The 22,110-nt window shown below is 39.2% G+C and overlaps 1 protein-coding gene across 2 annotated transcripts in view; it reads left to right on the top strand.

Annotated features, from left to right (window-relative positions):
* The window catches only part of SCRN1 (secernin 1), a 38,410-nt gene that overhangs the window by 2,475 nt on the left and 13,825 nt on the right, over positions 1–22,110 (top strand). For both annotated transcript variants that reach the window (XM_030264915.4, XM_002196010.7), the window contains exons 2-3: positions 8,290–8,449; positions 19,087–19,268. In XM_030264915.4, the coding sequence (XP_030120775.1) occupies positions 8,291–8,449; positions 19,087–19,268 (341 nt within the window). In that variant the 5' untranslated portion in view covers position 8,290. The remainder of the gene's footprint in view (positions 1–8,289; positions 8,450–19,086; positions 19,269–22,110) is intronic.

Below are 22,110 nucleotides of genomic sequence, written 5' to 3'. Positions count from 1 at the left end.
ATGGAGAGTGTTACAAATATAACCTCAAACTGCAGACTGGGATAAGAGCCACAAAAGGGATAGAGTTCTGTGTCTGCTAGGAGACTTAATTAAGAGCGCCGACACCCACTCAGTGAAAAGTCTGTATAAATAATGAGTTTTCCCTGCATGTGCAGCCTGTGATGGAAATGAGTCTGAAATCTGTTGTCTTCTGGATGACTGACCCTGATTTGTTTTTAAATAGAACTACGTTTTCATTAACATAATTCAGATTACATAGGGCAAAAAATAAGATCCTGTCTTATTTTGAAAAATGCCTGCTTCTAAAACAAGGGCATACTTTGGACAAGGGTGTATTACACAATTAAAATAGAACTGGTTGGCCGAGGGATTGTAAACTTTTATAACAGCTGAAGTCTCACCATTTGTTAAGACTTAAACTGCTGAAGAATTTCAGAATGCTCATTTGATGGCCACTACCTGATTTTTTTTTGAGACAGTCTAAAGCAATCTGTTGGCTGGAATATTCCAAATGTTCCCACATACAGCAAGAGAAATATTTTCAATTCCTCCCAGGCTTATTATGCATTTGTTCAGTTAAATGACTGAAGGGAGCATACAGCTTAGTAAAGCTTTGAAGTGCAACTTGATTTTATGCCTGTGTAGGGAGTTGCTATTTCTCATAATTCAAAAATAAAAGTAAATTTACTGGTGAAAAAAGCCATCCAAAATCCTTGACTCAAAGTTGGACCATTCTGAGTAAATTCTTGAGAAATTTTCAGCATGTAGTTAATGTAAAAAAAACAAAACAAAACAAAAACAAACAGGTTTTGAACATGGCTTGCTAAATTTCAGCTGCTGATCAAAATCCCCTTGGATATCTTGTCAGGCACAGCTTGGAGGGACAGAAACAATCCCATGTGGATGTGGCACCTTCAAGCAGTAAATTGGTGTCATCATCCATTGGTAGTTAGGGAAGAGTCAAACAATTTGACTTAGGTCTGATAATGAAATGTCCAAAAGATATGGACACAGGGATCTGCCATGGTTTTATGCTTTATATTCAGGAACAGTCTCTGCTTTCTAATTTCTTAATACATGCAACCTTCTTCTTGCCTGAAAAGTGAAAGTGTCCAAAGTGTCAATAAAACAAAACAAAACAAAAAAAAAACAACCTTTCAGTGTTTCCTTGGATGGGAACAGTATTATTATTGTGCCTTTCAGTTTGCTGTCTTTGTTCTCTGCCTGCAGCTGAATGAATTTTGCTTTTCATTTCTGTTTTTGGAAGCACTGCTTTTCTGCAGGGTGCAGAGATCACATGTCTCTATGTGCATAAGATGCTGGACTTGATTTGTAAATGGAAATACAAGCTTGTCTCAGGCACAAGAAACATCTTATTTTGAAGGTTAAAATAGAGGTTTAAAACCAACAACTAAGCCCTGAACTGAGTTTTCACAATTGTAACAGACCTTTCTTTTGCCACCCCATTAAAAATATGGAAGAGTTGAGAGTAAATGATGCATGGCCCATTCCATATATTTTTCCTTTCCTAACGAGACAGCCGTGATCCAAATCTGAGGACCCTTGTTCATATGCCGGCTCTTCGTTTTTTATTGTTAATGCTTCTTGCAGATTAGTTCACTTACTCTTTCTGGTTGCAATGAAAACCATTTATTGAAATCTTTAAATGTTACTGAAATAGTTCAGCAGTATTAGCACAGCTGGGTTTCTGTTTTATAAAAGCACAAAATAAAGTGAGGAATAGTCATCCTTTAATACACAAAACCACATTATATGTCTTCATAAAAGCTTTAATGTGCTCTCTGGACCTTAAAAGCAGCTCAAATCTCTTTTGTAAGATAAATATTAAAGAAAATGCTGTCATCACCAGAATGTAGTCCAAACATAGCAGCAAGGAGTTTAGCAGCCTGTATTTCTGCAACCTAAAGCACCTGTTAAAGCCCAGCTTTAATTTGAAGAAACCAAAGAAGTGAGGGTGGATGGATCAGGCTATATGATCAATAAAACTGATGTTCTGACCAAACTACTGTGGAGGTCTGAGATGAAGCCCGAGTGTTAACACTACCACACTTGTTTTTGTGGACACCTGTGCTGTCTTGAAAGCATTATGTTGATTGGTACCAGCATTAATAATGGTACTATTAATCTAGGACATTAATAATGGTAATATTAATCTAGGACAATCTCAGGTGTGCTTGAAAAACTGGGAATCAGGAGAGGTTTATTCTTCACCCTCTACAACACTTTGATCACGTCTGAGCTTCAGAGAGCTTGACAGTTACACCAACAAAGCTCTGGAAGACAAGCAAGAAAATGTTAGGAAGATGAGTCTGTGTGATGTATCTACGGAACCTCACTGAGGTGAATGAAAGCAAGGTGTGCTGTTCCTTGCTCCAGCCTTGCTTGCTAGCATAGCTATGCTGAGTAATGAACATAGCAATTATACTCCTGGGTGAAGGTTTGGCCTCATCAAGCTGAAGTTTTGCCAGCTTCTGAGTCAAATCAATACAAGACAAATTTTACAGCTGAATGCTACTCATCACAGCATGAGGTGAATGCTCTTCTGGTGCCTCTGCTGACTGCTTGGTCTCACTGATGCTTAATATCCTTAATATCTGCTTGAGCGTTGCTTCAATTCCTTGTGAAGAGGATCTGTATTGCTGGCAGCTGACTTCTCATGTAGCACCTTTTATTTTATACATGACAATGGCTAGATATTATTAAATTTTTGAGCAAGAGGCTATATTGTGTAGAAAACAACTTCTCTACAGCATGTTGGGGCAGAACTATTTGTAAACATGCATCACTTAAAATGTCTTAAATGGTGTGCTGCTGGAAAGGGCTTGCTCTACACAGGAATAGCACCTTCAGAATTTTGTCATCTGGTATAAATCTTAATTGAGATTAACAATAACTACTAATTAACATTTTGGAAACTTGTATTAAACCCAAAGGGTTTTTATATATGATGTTAGTGGCATCTCTAGCTTTCCCTGAGAAAAAGTTGCAGGGCATTAAGTGAATAGCAATTAAAAGAGAAGTGTGAAGAGCAAATGTTGGTTTAGTTCAATAAACATGAATTAAATTTCAAGACAGACCCTTACTTTCACCCTTTTTTTCTCTCACCAATCCTTTTTATCTCCCACTGCTTCCTAGTGACTGCTGCACTTTCATCATAAACCTATTGTTTTGTTTTTCAATTGACAGAGAAAAGAGCAAATTCAGTTGTACTGTTATAAATTTTGGCATTACTTGAACACTAACTTGTTACAAGAGCTTCAAGATCTTAATAGTTCATAAAATTGAATGTTTAATTTTGGAAATCTTTTTTATTAAAAAGACAGCAACTGAAAGGTGTTATTGGTGAGCCAGTTTTCACATAATTTGTAGCTTTGTAAAACTATTAATTACATTGTCCTTAATGTCTTCAGGCTATTTTGGCAAACAAGGAAAATAAGTTGACTTTAAAAGTCAACATCTATTTGATGTAGGATGATAAAGTTATTTTCTTGAGAAGTAATTTTATTGTCAAATTCTTGAGCTTTATAAAAGATTATTGCAGTACCAAATTACAGCTTTCAGAGAAGTACACAGTGTTATTCTGGAAAATAACAAAATAAAACCCCAAGGAATCTAGAATTAGTTACTATGAAAATCTTCCTTTCTTTGGACTCTGTCATGCTAAGCTGAGAGTGCTTTGTTGTGGATGCATAGCTATTTCAGTTTTCTTGGGCTGGGGGAAGGAAGGCTCCAAAGCACACTGAATTATTTATGCCTGTCTCTGTTTTCTTACGAGTGTGGCTTGAGCCTGTGACACTCATGTTCATGAGGTGGAGGATGGGGTACTGGAATCTCTATTCCATGTGTAATCTCTCTTTCAGCATTATTTGTCTGTTCATTCTTTGTAAGTGAAAAATGACATCTAAATGAAGTTTCCATTAGATTGTCACAAGTTCTATGTACAGATTTAATAGTGATTTTATTCTGTGTTGAGCACTTTAAATTTCTGATTGTGGATGATATTTATTCTAATAGTACAAGTTATTCTAACTGGAATTTGTGAGCTTTTTTAATATGTGGCAGCATCTGTAAGATCCTCATGCTGTGAAACGGGTCACATACTGTGAAACAGAAAATACCCCAGAGTCAAATGTTTCAGGTTTTGATATTTTCAAACCTGAAAGTTGGTGGTTTATGTTTATCAAGATTTATGGGTTAGTTATGCTAGGCATTAACACACCCCTGTTCACCCTATTTCAGGAGCATAGCGATGTTCAGATGTGTTTATAAAGCCCTGATAATTGTTGTACCTGTTGTTTCCCATTGTGATACTTGGAGCCAGACATTTGTCCAGAGAAGAGCAATGAAGCTGTGAAGAGCGAGTCCCACGAGGGGCAGCTGAGGGAGCTGTGGGTGTTCAATGATCATGGGGGTATTTTCCAACCGTTTTTATTCTATGATTGCCCAATGGTTGTTACTCCTTTCTTTCTGCATTAAAATATTTAGGAACTCAGTACTGTCTGTTTTACTACTGACAGCAGTGGTGATATATTCATACAATTAATTTGGCTTGTCAGGTGTTAAATGGGACTTATCACAATGAGAAGAGATCTTAATAAAGGAACTTGTTAAGTAAGTCTTCTTTATAGTGTCAGAACACAGGAGACGGGAAAAAAATATGACCAGGTGGAATATCGCATCCCTGCTGTAGCATGTTTCTGTCAAATAAAAAGATAGCAAGTGGAGTATATGAGATTGTGGCTGCTGCTTAGAACTCTTTTTTCAACCTTTGTGGCTGCAGTGATTTGAGGTCGACCAAGCATGATGCCTGTTAACTCCCTGCAACTGCAGCAGTTACTGCATAGTGGCACAGCATAATGTACAGCTCTTTGTCCATTTCCAGGGCTTCCATATGCAGAGTGATGTTGGATGTAGCCCACAATGCTCTCTGTACAATCCCCCTCTGAACTTGCCCATCTATGAGTACAATGCTTTGCAATGGAGACATATGGTGTAGGTTTACCTCTGTCTACACCAGAATCTAGGTCTGCTGAGAAAATCAGGCCACTATGCTTAACATGCTCTGTGGTAAAGAACAGTGTGAATGGGCAGCAAACTGAGATCTATTTGCAGTCATTCCCTGTGTTTTCTAAGGTTTTCAAGATTACCTTTCACTGGAGGAGCTAACTCTGTGAAAAAAAGTATAGGAATTATAACAGTAGGTGGTTTTATAAGTCAGGCTGATTTATCAGAGGTACTATGAAGGAGTGTTCTTTTCCTCCTGTGGGTGAAAGATGTTTGTTCGGTATTGAGCTGTGTAAGAAGGCAAAGTGGTGGCAAATATGTGAAAATGAGCACGAGGAGAACCTGAAGCTGAATAAAGAAAAGAAGAACACAAAGCAGGCAAGTAGAAATCTCCTGCTTAGATAGGTGGCTGCTAACAGACTGTTTTAACTATGTGATGGAGGAAGATAAAGTACAGTAGAGTTCTGAACAAGCAGAGGTTGTGGGTATATCTGAGAAATGGCCATCCTGTCATATTCAAAATGAACCAAATGAGGTTCAGGGAGAAAGTGCTGCCTAGCAAACTGAGTAGATTTAAACTGCAGTAGACTGCTCAATGGCTTCCTTCTCTAAAATGTCATCTGGGATCCTAGTGCAAACTCCTCCATAGACAGTCATGTTTTCAGGATAAGGTTAAAGCATTTGACATAGTGTTTGACTGTTACTTGCCTGTATGAAATACACTGTGTTGAAATGACCTCTAGTTACTGGGCAGCTTGCTCATACTTATGAAATATACTGTGTGTTGAAGGGAACTCCAGTTATAGAGGAGCTTAGTCATACTTTCATGCTTAAGAAGCATTATCAAAATGGCAAGTTTGTTTTTGGTTCAGTAACTGTTGGTATATTTAAGGAAAAAAAAATCCCACAATACACTTACTCATACTTTCATACTTAAAGAAGCATTACAAAAATGGCAATTTGTTTTAGGTTCAGTAACTGTTAGTATATTTAAGAGGGGAAAAAATAAAATTTCACACATACAGTTGAGACTATTTCTTTCAGTGAGGTTTCAGAATTTTAAGGGCATTAGATACCTACAAGCTTTTAATTATTTTCCCTATCTACTCAGACTGTAGGTATGTAAATGTCTGCCTTGCACACCTCCATATTTGTTCAGTGACAGAATGCTGAAATATTTCATGCCTTTTTAAGCTTGTCTGCTAATAGGCTTAGGTATTAATTTAATAAAAATCAGTATTGTATATAATTTTAACCTTGCTAGGCTCTTAGATGCCTAATATTTTTCAGCTGTGTCATGTATTTCAAATAAATCTGCTTAGTTAGTGTTTGGAATAATGGAAATACTTCTTTTGAATAGGGAGATCCTCACTAAATCTGCAAGTTGTTCAATATTTTGGCTCATTTGGCAATGTATCAGAATACAAATTTGGTGCTCTAAAAGATGAGTTACCTTAAAGTGCTGGAAAGCAGTTTCATTGACATCACCAACACTGCAATACTCAGAGTAATTAATAACAAAGTACTGAATGGTTTCATTAGTGATGAAGGTTGGGCAGCACTCTACAAATACTCTGGGTTCCAGTTAAACCGCAGGTGCTCTGAGGACTTGCAGGTGATGAGTGGCAACTGAAGTGAGGCTTTTTATATTGTCTGTGTGCAAGACACTCCTGTAGAAACTGAAATGTCCCAGATTTAGAGGCACAATAGGCAGGTCTGCAGCCCAGTGTCCTCTGACAGATGTGTTTTATGAGCTGAAGTAATTCCAGCTCAGAGTAGCTTGTCCTTTCCCACTGGTCAAAACTCTGCTTATGAAAAGGGATTTGTTTGTTTCCTAATGCATTTTCAGCTCAAGTGGATGAATATACTTTTACCTAAATTGAAATATTGTATGAGTTCCCTGGACAATTCATTGCCTCGCATTGTGTTGGTAGAGGGCACTTCTAACATGGAACTACTTGACCATTTTTTCCCAAGGTTGAGCATCTGTGTGACCTGTTCATAGTCCACAGGAAAACAATTACCATTTTATGGGTTACAGTCTTTATAAAAAAGGAATTCTTCCTCTGTTTTATTATCTGCTGCTCTGTGAGAAGTATGTATTCAAACGGCACTGCTTAAAAAAAAAGGAGAAAAAGAGAAAGCCAAATTTGAATGGTTTGAAGCATGTGCAAGCTAATGGTAAAAAAGCAGCTTTGCACACTTCCCCATGCCCAGCATTGTCTTGCAGATGAATATGAGGGGGAAACTTATGTGCTGGTTGTTTCCAAGGAGTGCAAATATTTTACTTCGTCAGGATATTGTAGAAGACAAAGAGAAACATATTTGTTTATTTGGGGGCTGTGTTTCCATTGCTGTGATAAGAACTATGAAGAAAACGTAGCCATCTGCCTTGAGTTTTTTTTTAAACAAGTGATAAACACGCCACATTTTTCTTTTGTAGCCATATGTGCCAGAAGTTTTTTCAATGGTGGAAAAAAATGTCAGATATGGCAATATACACAAGATGAGCTACAGTAGTGTAATAGTCCTGAAACAGTTTATATTTTTTCTTAATATATTGTCCTTGCAAACACTTAAAATTATCCTATAAACATTTCACATTAGCCTAAACCTAAACAAATAAACAGCAATCAATTAACTTCAGGTAAGAGCAGCAATGCAGACAAACCACAGAGAAAATAAAGTGCAATTAGTACTTCAGTCTCTCTCCCATCTGAGTAGATAAACTGACTGACAGTTTTTGATGTAATTGTACTGTATCTTTGTTCTGTTTCCAGTTATACTGTTGTCCTCTTTTAGGAGTCCCTCAAACATGTTTTATCTTTCCTTTTTAAAAATATTAAAGTGCATGTGAGCAGAGGGAGTAAATTATTTAAAGTTATTCCGTGTTTCTGCACTTGTCTGAGTCAGCAGAATATATCTAGGTCATATGTTCCCGAGGAGCTCCAGTGCAGAGTATCTTCTTCCAGTGGGGACTAAGCAGACTCATCAAGGCACAGTTCTCTTGCCTTTTTTCCTATTTATGCCTTCACAAAGCTTGGGTGAAAAATTATGCTAATTATTATATTTTTAAAATTTAATTCAGATAAGCTTCCTTTGGCTGACCTATTCTTCCCTTATTATTGGACAATGAACTGTACAGTGTGAGTGCATTCCCTCTTATCTACAGTTAGTACCAGTAGACTGAATGATTCTCTAATATATGCAGTTATGAATAAAAAACCCACTCGTTTTATTTGTTTATGCTTCTTTCATTTCTAGGATGGCTGCAGCTCCTCCAAGTTACTGTTTTGTAGCCTTCCCCCCATGTTCTAAAGATGGGCTGGTGGTATTTGGGAAGAACTCTGCACGGCCCAGGGATGAAGTACAGGAGGTGGTCTACTTTGCTGCTGCAGAGCACGATCCAGGAAGCAAAGTTGAGGTAAGGGTGAGTTGTTGCATTCAAACTGTGGGAAATCACTGTTATTGGAAGAAATGAATACTGTCTTGTTTTCTCATCAGATCATGGAGTCCTTGCTCACTTCACTCAGATCTCTTTAGTAGAAAAAGACAAGATTTTTTTAAAAGTCTGAAATTAAAACTCACAATGTAACTTTTTTAGTTGGGAAAAATCCATGACCTGTACTTTTTCCAGCAGACAGACAAAACTGTTCACATCTCAGATTCCTGCACCATGGAGTTGATTGATTTACTTTTAAGGTAAAAGTATTCTGGCTAACTGGAACTAGAACTCCAATTTCTGGAGTTGGTCACGTGCTAAATGAATTATTCTCATTCATTATTGTTTTTTGGCAATAATGGGGCCTAGCTATGCTACACAGGTTGAAAAACAGGTATCCAGAAATCTGGAACTTGAGGAACTTGTGCTCTAATAAGGGAATGTGAGAGGAGGAAAATGAGAGTGCACAAGCTTTGTAAGCCAGACTTGTCTCTTGTATATGCCATTGGCTCTGTTGGCATGTTCTGCAGCTGGGCACCTGCATCATGGTCAATTTTTGCCATGGATGCAGGTTGAAAGGGACCCTGCTGGAGGTTATTGTAATAGTAGTCTGTTATTGCAGCCTTGTTTTAATGACAGGAGAAAGGAAAGGATAAGCAGATGTGGAAGAGTGAAGCAAAGGGACAAATGAACAAGAAGACAGGAAGAGGGGGAAGTGTAAAGTGAAGGTGGAATGAAGAGACTGAGGCACCAGAAGGAAAGTCTAGGATCTGTACAGGCAGTCACTTTATCAGAGGAGACAGCCTGATGTGGCACTGCCAGGAGCTTTGAGAGTCCCAGGTTCTTGCTCTGTCTGGCAGCTGGGAAAGCAGAATCTGTGAGGTTCCCTGCATTCAGCTTCCTCCTACCCCTGGCTGTGCAGAAGGCAAAGCACAGAAGGTGTTCTGCACCAGGCTGATGTCTGTCATCAAAACACATTCTTTATGGATCTAGTTGCACTTACCCAGAAAGCCAGTGCCAATTTTAATGCTGTTTTTCAAAGGGGATGACTTCCAGATTTCAGAGGTTTGGTGCTCTTCTTTCTAACAGTTAATGTTCTCTTAATTCTTTTTGCTGCCAACATCTAGTACAAATTATGCATTATTAAATGGTTTAATTTTGGATATAAAGAAATCCCCTCCTCCAGGAGCACTATGTACAGTTAAGTGCTGTAGCACCTTGTAGACATGTGCTGGCATATGTAACACAAGCGTGACAATAAGAAAAGAAGAAAGCTTCAGAGCAGTTTGTTTTCTCTTCATAGAACAGGAAATGAAAAAAACCACCAACCTTCTGTTATTGGGGAAGAAGAACTTTGGAAAGCTTCTTTGTTTTGTACCCTTAATGGAGAACTTACTGTAAGAGTTCTTGATTCTTTTGGTCTCTTTGCTCCATATCTTACTCCTTGATAAGATTGTTATAATTTGCTGAAGCATATAATTAAGCCATATATAATCTATTATGATTCGTCTTTCGCACCATAATTAACTGGTTTCGTGCCTTTTTTAGAATTCAGTCATGAGCTCAACTCTTTTGCCAGACCTTTTAGAAGTGGGAAGCATAATTCCTTTTCATAGCACAACACAGTTTGTAGATTTAGTCTGCCAACAAGGATCTGCAAGCATTCTCCTTAAATGCTGATTTTTTTTTTTTAAATCAAGGTAAAGTTTGTTGCAGTGTGGTGAAGATGCACTTTTAGATGACAGACTGGAGTAGGCCATTTTTTTTCCTAAAGTAGGGACTTAAGTCCGAATTGATGGATACTTTGGCTTCTGGTGGTCTATGCTACTACGTAATTCTTCACTAGCTAACCTGAAGTTTTTCAGGTAAAGTTGTGTACAGCAACATACAGGCTCTGGATGTTTGCCAAAATTCTTCCTGTTTCTTCCTAGCATAGGATAAACCCATCATTTTCTCTGAGAGTGCAAGTAATTGCTTATCACTGCCTCTTCATCACGTTCAGCTCTAAGTGTTGTTAATGTGTTTTTCTTTTTTTTTTTTTTTTTTTACTCATGCATATTTCGAGTAGAGTAAGCTGGTTAAAACACAGAATTGATTTTAATTGCTTTGTTAGGTCTAAGGTAGCTGTCTGGTAGCTTTGCACAGTCGTTGTGTATTGGTAGAGAGTGGTACCTCAAAGACAAGAAAGGCTTTAAGGAAAGGCTTGAATCCATCTGCTTCCCTTAAGTACCAGGCATGCAACACTATCTACCTCTTAAGCAAAGTTGTCACTGGTAATTAACTGATGGGGGAGTGGAGAGGAGTGTCAAAGCTTCTGTATGTAGCTGTGACATACTCAGGGTTAATACTTTGTTCTTTAAAACCCGTGAAAGCTGCCAAGACTTCAAGACTTCAGTTATTGTTGGTGTAGATTTTCTTTTTTACTTCAGCTTTCCTTCCCTTGCACTTTGTAAAATTAACTAAACAGCTCTGAGAAACTAAATGTATGATATTTACAAATGGAAAAATGTGGTTGATCAATTTCACACTACAGTTTTTCTAAGTCAGTAATCCTTTGTGCCTCTGACTAGATTTTTCTTCTCATCTATCCTAATGTTTGGGTTTCTTTTTAACAAATGAACACCTTTTCTCCCCATTACATATTGTATATTTGCTTTGGTTTCTTTACCTTCAATGGACAATGATAGTGGACTTGGTTTTCATTATGTTCTATTTTTTGCACAAATTTTGGTTCACTGTGTGTCAAATTGTGATTGCCTGTTTGTGACTGCCACTCATGGTCTGAATTTGTGTTAAGAGGTGATAATGACATGGGTTGTTCTACAGAGCTCTGTCAGGGAGTTTGTATCCTGTTTATTTCCTATTTCTGTTCTGTGCTGCTCCCGTTTGCAGCTGTGATAATGCACAGTGTAACCAAAAGTGGCTCACAGTAATTCAGTGAGATTGTTGCCATAAAGGAATTGGCCTGGCTGTGCTGTACAGCTATCAGTTCCTTTCTGGCAGGGTCTCAGGGGAGCTCAGTGAATACTGCAAAGTCATTTTCAGCCTGATCTTTGTGCCTCAATCTACCAGACAAGTAACCCTGCAGCTAGCTCATCAGCATAATTCCTTCCCTCCACGTCAGCAGGTTCCCAAGACCCTGAACAATGGGGCTTTTCATTAAAGGTCCCTTCTATGTATGGGTGTGACAACTTTCTCAAAAGTTTGTTCTTCCCTTGCATTGCAATTCTGCAGAGGCAGATGCTGATCAGCCCTCTTCCTTGTTGTAGTGATCCTCCTACTGAATTTGTGTGAGCAGGTGTAGCATTGCTCCCCTAAGCATAAATAAAGTCCATTTTGGGATTCCTCTACTAAAAGGGTGTTCTATTTTTTCCCAGATGTGGATTTTAAGAATTTGTCATGTTAGTGAGAATTAAGATGCAAGCCACTCTGTCTTATTTTTACAGTAGATTTTACTCACTAGATTTCTTTTATTCTCTAGTAACCTGCTGTGATTTTCCTTCTGCTGAGGGAGTCTTGGCTGAATGACATTTTTGTGGATGAATTTCCCATGTAGACTTTTTTTTTCATTCAAGATCCACCTTCCTTTCCTCTAATTTGATCTTATATTCATGATTTCAAAATAGTAATGATTTCTTGTTTCACTATAGAGCTGTAAAAGCTCTTTTACCTTAACAGCATATACTTCTTATGGAGGAATGGAAAGGGGAAAGTAGAAAGGGTAGACTAGCAAAGAAGTCTATAAAACTGTTGAATATTCAAAATTTTTATAGTATGTTGGTATTAAACACAGATCCGGGCTAAAAGCCAGCTCTCTGTGGGGTAGGAGGAATTTTTTTGTTCTCTAAAGCATCATGACATAGTTATGCCTTAGTTATTCTTTTGTTTTCTCTGGTTTTTTTGTTTGTTTTTTTTTTTTTTTTTAAATGGGTATCATTCTACCTCCCCTTGCTCTGAGTTTTCAGAGAAGCAGTAAGATTTTTTCCGTACATCGGTCTGAGGACTGCAGACATGAAAACTCACCTAAAGGAAACTGATGGGTCTCTGCCTGTTGCAAGACAGTATAAAGCCTGGAGAGCAGACTTTGACTGTATTAAAGTTGGCTTTGTATTACCTGGTGATCTTAATCCTGGTGTTTGTAACATAATCAGCAGGCATCACACCAGTGCTGCAGTTCAGGTCTGGGGTGCTTTGGTTCCCCTTTTTGGCAGTTATTTGGGTTATCTGCACTGTGTCATGGGCAAGGTGTTCAGAATCTGGTAACAGAAGTCAGCAGCAGGCTCTACTGAGAATTTGTTCTTTGGGAAGCCTCCAGATCAGACTGGCAGTGCTAACTTGCAGTCACATTGCTGCAGGTGTGGATGTAAACCTGGGCACCCCCCAATGACACCTCCATGGGAAAGTGGTGCCTGGCAGGAGAGCTCAGTGAAACACAGCAGTGTTTGTGCCTATGATGGAGCATTTTGCTTATGCTGTGTAGACAAATGGGGTTTTAGGCTGAAGATTTGCAGTTCAGAGGTGGTTTAGGAAGCTGCACTCCTGCCCCTCTGCTGAGACACGGTGCTGGCTGGTCGGCAGCAGGGCTCCTGCTGATGCAGACTGGTGGCTTTGCCCAGGCCACCTTGCTGGAACTCACCCTGAGACTTCACCCAGGGGTAACAGAGAGGCACCAGGCAGACAGCTGAGAAAAGAAACTGGTTGCAGCCTTCAGCTGCCTCTTGCTTGGCTAAGGTGAGCATTTTCTCTCTTCTGCTCCATTGCAGGCCACTGGCCTTTACGCTCATGTGTTTGATTTGGCTTCGTGGCACAGTTCACAACCCGGCAGCAATTCAGAGGCAGAAGCCAAAATCTCTCGGATGTTTCTGCCCTCTCAAAGCCTGTTTTCACTGTAGGAATGCTGTTTTCACTGTAGGAGAGGGCATTGTGTGGGGCAAAAATCTGCTAACTCTTCCACCTTGACCCAAACCATTTAATTGTGTCAAAACATGAGTGAGCAAGTATTTCAAATGCCTAGGATATCCAAGAGTTCCAAGGGTGTCTCCGTGACAGGCTCCTTGTGGCTTCTTTGAAATCTGTTTCTTACTTTTTTAAAACATTAAATTAATAGGCTTCATCCACATTTCAGTTTGCTTTTGCTTATCACCCAGGAGCCTGCTAAGTTTTTATATTGGAAAAGAAGAGGTGAATTCTTGACTGCTAAATCTACTCTGACATATAGTGTCTCCAGAGAGTGTTCTCAGCCGTGGGTGCCTTGCTGCACTCTGTATTTTATTTGATTTGTTTAAAGATACTTAAATTTCATTTTGTGGTGCACTTTTCCATACAGTGGCTCACATGTCTGAGGCTCTTTTGTGGCTTCATAGAGCAGGTTAGAGTCAGTCAGAGGGTGCAGATAGTTTTGCTTTTTGTCAGGGGAACTGTTTAGCTTTTTCTAGCTTCTGTAATTTATTTTTTTTTTCTCCTAGAATAAAATCTGTCATCCTTACACACTGCTAGAGATAAGATTCAAATTTTTTAGTTATTGGTTGCAATGAATACAAACAGCTGGGAACAATATACAAATACAAAACATATGTAAAATGCACTAGGGTCTTAATAAAAAGTGAAAAAAACCTGTTCTTAATATGAAGAAAGAGACACTTTACTGTGGCAGAAAATGGCTTTTTTCTCTATTTGTACATTTAGTAAATGCTTTTATATCTAGCTACAATGTGAGGATACAAGGAGTATCCTTAGTGTGTGTTTCTGAGAGCTGAGCATTGAGAATTTATTCTGCTGAATTCATCCTGCTGAGGATTCATCCTGCTGCTGGAGAGACTTCTGCTCCCTGTCCTGGTTTGACCCTGTGAGCACTAGAACTGGGGCTGACTACTTGAGAGGTACCCAGGCTGGATTTATCCTGGTGTGTGGCTGTCCCCTGCACTGTGGCACAAGTTCTGCTGCTGTAGGAGATGTCATGGCCATGTTTAATGGCTGTGGTAAAATCATCCAGGTGTCTTCCACTCTATACTGTAGTTCTACTTGCTGTGTAAGCAAGCAGTGGTAATAGCATTGTCTAACCACCTCTTTTGTATTGTGCGTACTGCTTGCATGTTTCTCTTTCCAAGGAGAGTTTATTCCCACTTCTTTGAGCTCTGCTAAATTTGTTTCAATAAATGAGCAGCAGAAGAATTGTCTGTAAACTTCATTGCTAGGCACATCTGCAGTAGATAGTCTGAAGGGCTTTCTTGAACAGCTCTGTTCTAGTTTCTCAGAATTCCACTTCACCATGGTGGGAAAGCCCAGGGAGCCCATGTCATCTGTGGAATCACCTGTCTGTACATTTCCAACCAGGCTATCAGTGTCAATGTCTTGATGGCCAGGGGGCAGCAGGTTGTGAGACTGCCTCAGCACCCCTCTTTTGGAAAGGGTTAAAAAAGCAGCAGCGGTGCAACTTACTGAGTTGCTGCAATCATACAGATATGTCACCTATTTTCAGTTATGTGCTATGGTATGGCAGTGCTTGAAGCAGCGAAGCAAAGAGTTAATGCCAAGTTCAAGCTGGCATCTGATGGCAGGGAAGGCGGTTGGGGTGGGATCTCATTTGTATCTGGAATCTTAATGCCCCTTTTCAAAGATCATTTCTTTCTAAAGCATTCCCTGACTATTGCCTTTGTTATCCAGGGCTGAAGCCTATGTGATTTCATTGATATTTCATAATGACCTGACTGACAGTGCTAGGAATTGGGCTTCTGCAGCCTTGGTACAGTAGAAACTGCACAATAGTTTCTTTTCATTAATGAAAGAAGAAATCTCTTGTGCTTATGACTGTCCTGTCTGGTTTTGGAATACCTCCAACTTATCTGCATGCCCTAGCTAGGCTGGCAGATACATTTGTGCCTTGTGCTATTCTTAGAATTCCTTGATAAGATTCTCTTCTTGATACTGTAAGTGAAATAAAAGAAGTATCATTAGTTCCCAGCCTGTTCAATTCTCTTTAAAGTTGTTGGCTGCATCTCTTCTGTGTGAGGTCTCTCTTCTTCAGTTTTATATTTTCTAATGAGAATTTACTGTCACAGGGCAAGATGCCAGTTATGCCACTTTCAGGGCTTGAATTCCAGAAAATCAATGGAGCCTGACACCACTCATTCTTAGCTTTTGTCCCCAAATTTGTCGTTATTCTTCTGGTTTTAGCATTCATACTCAAAGAAAAATGTTAGTCCAGCTGAGGCTTGGCATTTCAGGAATTTTGAAGGCAGAGTTAGTGGCAAGCAGAATCACAGCAGTACCTGATGTCTGTTCTATTTGTCATTGCCTAGTTTGGCCCAGTGCTCAGTGGAACAGGCTGCTCTGCTGTTGTGCTGGAGGGATTTGCCAAGTCTGTGTGGTGCAGGAGTGGGGACAGGGATTTTGGAATTTTTGCCTGCTTTTGAAATCCTGTCATCATCCGAGTTCTTGTTTCTAGAGATCTAGTGGCCAGTGAGGTTTTTTTTTGGTGGATAGTGTTGTCTTTCCCTCACTATTTCCTTTTGTGCTTTAGCTGTTGAAAGGATATGTCCTGCTTTCTGTGGAAGAAGAAGCAGTGGTTTGCTGTGTTGCAAATCCAGTGTCTGGCTCTAGTTGACCTACCCGTACAACTTATGTGTCTTGGCTACAAGTGGATAGCCCAGTTCCTCTTGTTTCTTGGGAGAGAGTTTTCTGATGTTATTTTAACGAGGGGATGGTGAAGTTATGAAGTGAGAGCTTTATGTTTAAAATTAATAATCTGTTGTCACTTCTGGACCCTAGTTTTTTGAGAAGCTCATACCTATTATTACCAAGCTCCTGCCTTAATACATAAATCTCATTGAGTGCCTACTTTTATGCTTACTTGAGTAAATAATTTTAGTGGGAAGGTAAAATGCCATCAAGACTTATTCAGCAGTGTCAATAATCATGACAAATGAGTAAGAATCAAGCCAATAGTAGTTTTACAAAACCTGTCAGCAATTGTCAGATTGAGATGGTTTTTCTGTTATTTAGGTCTTCTGAGACAATTTATATAAATAAGGCAAGGCTTGAATATCATCTATGTACCTGAGTTATTGTATGGAAACTGAATATAGCATGCAAATATGCTCCATGTTCACTCCTTTTTCAGTTGGGGGACATAAAGAAGCAATATTGAAGGTGTCAGCTGTTATTTTGAGGTGTGTAGTGCTGCCTATGGATGTTTTCTGGCCTCTGATTACATAGTTACCAAACAAACCCACCGTTTTTTTTTTTTCAGAATGCTCTGGATTCATCAAGCAGGAGCAATTTCTTCCTTCCCTTTTCTCAACTGCTACCATTGAGAATAAGATCTTTGCAATGAATAGCAGCTTTAGTAGTGCTTGCTTTTGGAATGAGACACCAAGTAATAAGTGATTGGTAGCAAGGATAGCCTTGCAAATATGTTTTGCAGAGCAAAGGCATTCAGCATTTTGTTAGCTTAACTATCACTTTTTAGAGTGTTATCATTTTTCCTTCTAAAAAATCAAAGAGTCAGTGTAAGCAAGCTTGTATAATGGGGCTATTCAGCCAGAAAATGCGATGCAAGTGTGGGTGTATGGAGTATTGAAGTCTCCTCCATGCTGTGTCTAGGTTTTTGCTGTAGGATTGAGCAGGTTCATGGATGGCTCTGCAGGATGGCTACAGGCAGCTGACCACCTATGACATGGAGGGGGCTGAGGCTGCAGACCTGGGGTCTGATTGCTGCTCTGATGTTGTCTTCACGTGTAATCTTCCCCTGCTGCTCCAGGTCCCCCTTTGCAAGTCCAGCAAATCCACTTATTCTCTGTTCACACATGTGTCAGGTGCTTATCCAAACAGAACTGACCTGAAGCTCTGAAATGAAATTGTGTAGAATGTCAAAGATAAGATTTGTTTGTTGACACCTCAAAAGGAGAGGGGGGGTTTGATGAGAAATCTCAGTTATGGCATAGTTTGGTTACACAATGAAGCAAAGAGTGAACTCTAAAAAGAGTTCTAATTAGTCAGATCTTAGCTCCTGGCCAGTGCCAAATGTTGTTGCAGCTTGATAGATGAGGAATTTGCCTCTACAAAATCACAGTGTATTACTATATAAGCAATTTGGTCAAACAGCCTGTCAAATATTTGGGATGTTCTCCTACAAATACAGCAGGTATTTGTCCCTGACAGGATCTTCTTGCCTAAGCCCGTCCATAGACTGAAAGAGTTCACTGCCCCTCTGCTTCGTGGTGGTTTGTTTTTTGTCATGTTTAGTTTTGACCTATTTGCACACATTACCTAATGAAGGTAGCAAGCTCCTTTCTTGTATCCCTGTGGCATGGTCAAAGTGAAGGACTCTGAAAATCTCATTTCTGACCAAAGATAGTCTATTGCAAATTTAATTGCATGCTAGAGGAACTATTACTGTAAAAAAATCATAGCTCAAGACTGCAGGCTGAAGATGATCATGCTGTATAATCCTTAAATGCAGAAAGAAAGGCTAGGAAAAAAACAAAGCTTCTTAAAGCTCTGATAATTTTGGACTGATTTCTTTGGCTTTAGATTTTAATATTGACACAGCCAGGCAAACAAGGCAAATAACTTTTAGCTCACAATTCCATTCTGATGATCGTGATTACTTTGATATACCTGATCAGATATTCCTCCAAAACCCTGTTGCAGATTACTTCCTGTAAGGAAGGTGTAACAATAGGAACATTGGCCTTAAGAGATGCCTCATAAATACAGACATTTTAGGTTTCTCAAAAGCAAATTCTGTAGAGTTTGATCACATCAAGTTGGTGAAAAACTTGATGTGAACTGAACAGTAAAATGTAAAGTCTGTTTCTTTGGTTTGCACAAACCAGTGATGGATCAAGCTCTCATCCATGCTGTCTGGGAAAGCAGTGCTTGTTTTGAAGGCAAGTAAATGTATTTGAAAGGTAACATAATTTCTTTCTTCCTTGCATTTGCTATTACTTCTCTGCAGCCTTCCTTTGTGTTTTGACTTATCAGAGTACATTTGCAGACATCTAATTAAAGTAGACCATTTAAAATAGTAAAAACACCACTTTAAGCAACAGCAATATCCATGTTTTACCTCTGTGACTGTTTATCAAAGTGGTTTATTATACCACTGAATCTTTCCAAGGCTTGTGTTTTTTCCTCTTTCTACCAGTTGTCTCTTTGTTGGGGGCAGCTGCAGGGGAGGCAGCAAGGGAGAGGAGGAAGCCTTCTAATGTATTTTGTCCCAGTTACCATTGCTACTTGATGTATGTATTAAAGTACTGGAGATGGTGCTCAGGGGAGGTGGTAGAATAGTTTGAATTTGTTACTATGTACAGGTATGATCTGTGTTTTATTAATATGACAGTACAGTCTGTCTCCTACTGCTTTCCACTGATTCTAGCATTTGGGTCCTGCCTGTCTCTTGGAAACCTGCAAGCATCAGCACATGTCTTTTCCCAGGCTTATGCAATATAAGGATGTGAAAGCTCAAACATGACACTTAAATGTTCTAAAAAGTTCCTTGTTCATTTACAAAACACGGATCTTTAAAATAACGTGTGCCCTTTCTGTCTTGTGTTGCTTCAGTCACAGCAATAGATGAAGTGATTGTTTAACTTTCTCTCTCCCTGCTGTCTCTGCAGTGCACATACATCGAGATTGAGCAGGTGCCCAAAACTCATGCTGTGGTGCTGAGCAGACCCTCCTGGCTTTGGGGGGCAGAAATGGGAGCTAATGAGCACGGAGTGTGTGTAGCCAATGAAGCTGTCGTGACCAGAGAACCAGCTTCTGAGTCTGAAGCCTTGCTGGGCATGGATCTTGTCAGGTGGGTGTCCTGCTGAGCTGTGACCAGCCTTTCATCGTCAGCCTTAGATGATGCTGGTACCAGGTAACAGCTTTGTGGTGTTGGCATAAGGAGATTTTAAAACAATATAACCAGGCTAGGAAGGGCTCCAGATACAGCTGAGTGAAAACTTAAAACATTTGCAATCTGAATTTAGCTACCAAGAATGTGCCAATCTGTTGTGGGTTCACTCAATATACCTTGTCTACCTACCCTACAGTCCAGCAGTGGCTATTCTGACAGGGTAAGAGATATGATTACATTGTTAGTAAGGAACTGCTAACTAATTTGTAATATCAGATTTCTGGTGTACCCTTCATTCTCCCCCACTTTACAACAGCCTACTCTGACCTAAAAAGCTTATTCTGGGCTTATAGCCAACTGTAGGCATAAACAAACTACTATGCCTTACTTCAGCCCATGCATTCCAATGCAAGCCATTGCCCTTATTCACATGCTGGCACACAAACTCCTGAGAGTCTGTTCATTGACGGCTGTCTGCCCAAAAGGCTTGTGCTGCACTGTAAGCCCCAGCCTGCATGCTGATCTTGTGGTGAAGAGAATTTAAAGGAGGCTTGAGTGGGGGATGAAAGCTGAAAATGAAAGAAGAGAGAATATGTGAACTTATTACAAAAAATAATGAAGAAAATGGACTCAATTCAAAGACCAAACAGGACAACAGCTGCATATTTAAGTAAATCAGTCTTAGACAAAATAGTCCTACTGGACTTTGCCCTAGGATACTTAATAAGCTGACTGAAGCAGTTACAGGTGAATTCTCATTTTTCTTGAGGACTTGTGAAAAATGGGAGAGATTTCGGTTGACTGGAAAAAGTTAAATGTTGTGGCTGTACTTAATATTGTTAAAAGGAGTTGCTGTAAACCAGCTTAACCTCAGTTCCTGAAAGGGAAAAACCTCAAATATCAAGGAGTTAATAAATGCACAGTAATAACTGGTAGTCAAGAAAAATCCCATCAAACCATTCTACTTTACTCCTGCAATGAGTTAAGATATTTTATAGATAAAAGGATAGGAAATAGACTTTTAAGAGGATGTTAAAACCTTCAGAGTTATTCTCATGAACAAGCTGGGAAATATGAGTTAGAAGAAATGGTTGTTAGGTGCATAGCTGCCTGAATTGTAACTGTTCTCCAACATGTCTCTGCAGAAATAGTGTCTGCTTCCAGCTACCATAAATCAGGAGGAATATGGGCCAGTTGAAGAGAATGCAGTGGAAATTGGAAATGTGATCAGAGAGCTCTTAAAATCTGGCCACTGACAAAATCATGAGGGAATTTGGGTTAACTTTCTCTTTGGTGTTTTCTCTAAGCCCTGTATATACTAAAGGAAGCTATACCTGAGAGAACTTAAGAATTTAATTGCATCAAAAGAGGCTAAGTAGATGTTGTAGAGGGGTTGTTTAAGGAAGTATAGGATAACCTTTTGTGAAGAAAAAGACTTAGATGACTTTCTAAGCTCCACTTTTATTTTTTCCGTCCTACCACAGTCCTTTTGAAGCTTTACCAAAACACTGGTTTAAATGTCAAGTTCTACTTACTTCATAATCAGTTATTACATTCTCAAAGGACAGTTTAACATTCAAATATATATGCTATCCAACAGCTCTAGATTTACCCACACTAGCAAATCAGGACATACCAAAGTAAGGAGGCACTGCCATAAACCACAAGTAATCATCACCTGTAGGTGCACACTCCCTCTCTTCCTTCTTACCTGCAGAAGAATTTGTAGCTCAGATGCAGAGAGAGGGTGCTTCAGGCAAGGAGAACCAGAGATGTGTTGTTACCATCTGCTGCTTGTTGCAGCCTAAGTGATTCTTCCTCTGATTGTGATGACTTGGCCAGTTGAATTAAGTGTGTCTATTCCATGTCACCTCATAGAATAGAGATCGATCCATCAAGTACAAAATCGATCTCTGGGCTGCAGTGACGCAGCTGGAACCAGCTCTGCCTCTTTGGTGGAGTATCACAGCATGTCAGAACACTTGAATGATTCTTAAGAAACTAATAAAGTTTGTGTGATGGACTGCAGGGTTAGAAGTTGGTCCTGTTCCATGCAGGCTGATCCCCGTCCCAGTTAATCTAAATGGAGAACATGGACACATACATACAGAAAAACTGAGGGAAAATATGCTCCAGTCCAAATTCCTAAGGAACCCTTCGTTTCCCAAGGGATTTATTCAAAAGCTGATTTTTGAAAGCTATACCAGTATTGCTGCATTAATTAGCTTATCAGGATTTTCTTCAGGTAGTCTTCCTAGATGCCTGCAGTTTTGGTTTGTTGGTTTTTTGTTGTTGTTGTTGTTTTTTTACAGTTGCAACTGTAAAACACCTGTTCACTTAAGGAAGCATATACTTCTGAAGAATTCATGTACTATTTTGCTGATAAGTTAGGACAGCACTATCATACAAAAGATAAATATGGAGAAACCTGTAAATTACACCCTTATTTTTGCATTTTTAATTTTTGCATTCTTAATTTTAATTCCTATGTGTTTGTATTATTTATTTGTTCTTTTCACCATAGGTGTAATAAATTTTTCAGAGCCACACAGAGATGCCAATCTTGGCAGGGAGTCAAGAATGCTCTTTAAAATGGTATTAATTTGTTTACTGATTTCTTTCCTTAGAGACCTCGAAACTGAATAAAGTAGAATGTCATCAAGTATGTTAGTTAATTTGGAAAGCCCGCATTATGTAACAGATAGGTGAAGTTGAAAAGCTTAAGATAATATTGTTTTGACAATATGACAGCATAGTGGAGGTACTTAGGCAGTGGATTGTACTAAATCACTGTGATTTT

The sequence above is a fragment of the Taeniopygia guttata genome, chromosome 2 (genome assembly GCF_048771995.1).
Source record: "Taeniopygia guttata chromosome 2, bTaeGut7.mat, whole genome shotgun sequence".
In the NCBI taxonomy this organism is placed as follows: Eukaryota; Metazoa; Chordata; class Aves; order Passeriformes; family Estrildidae; genus Taeniopygia; species Taeniopygia guttata.
The sequence above is the reverse complement of the archived record's forward strand: the minus strand, read 5'-3'. Positions and strand labels throughout refer to the sequence as shown.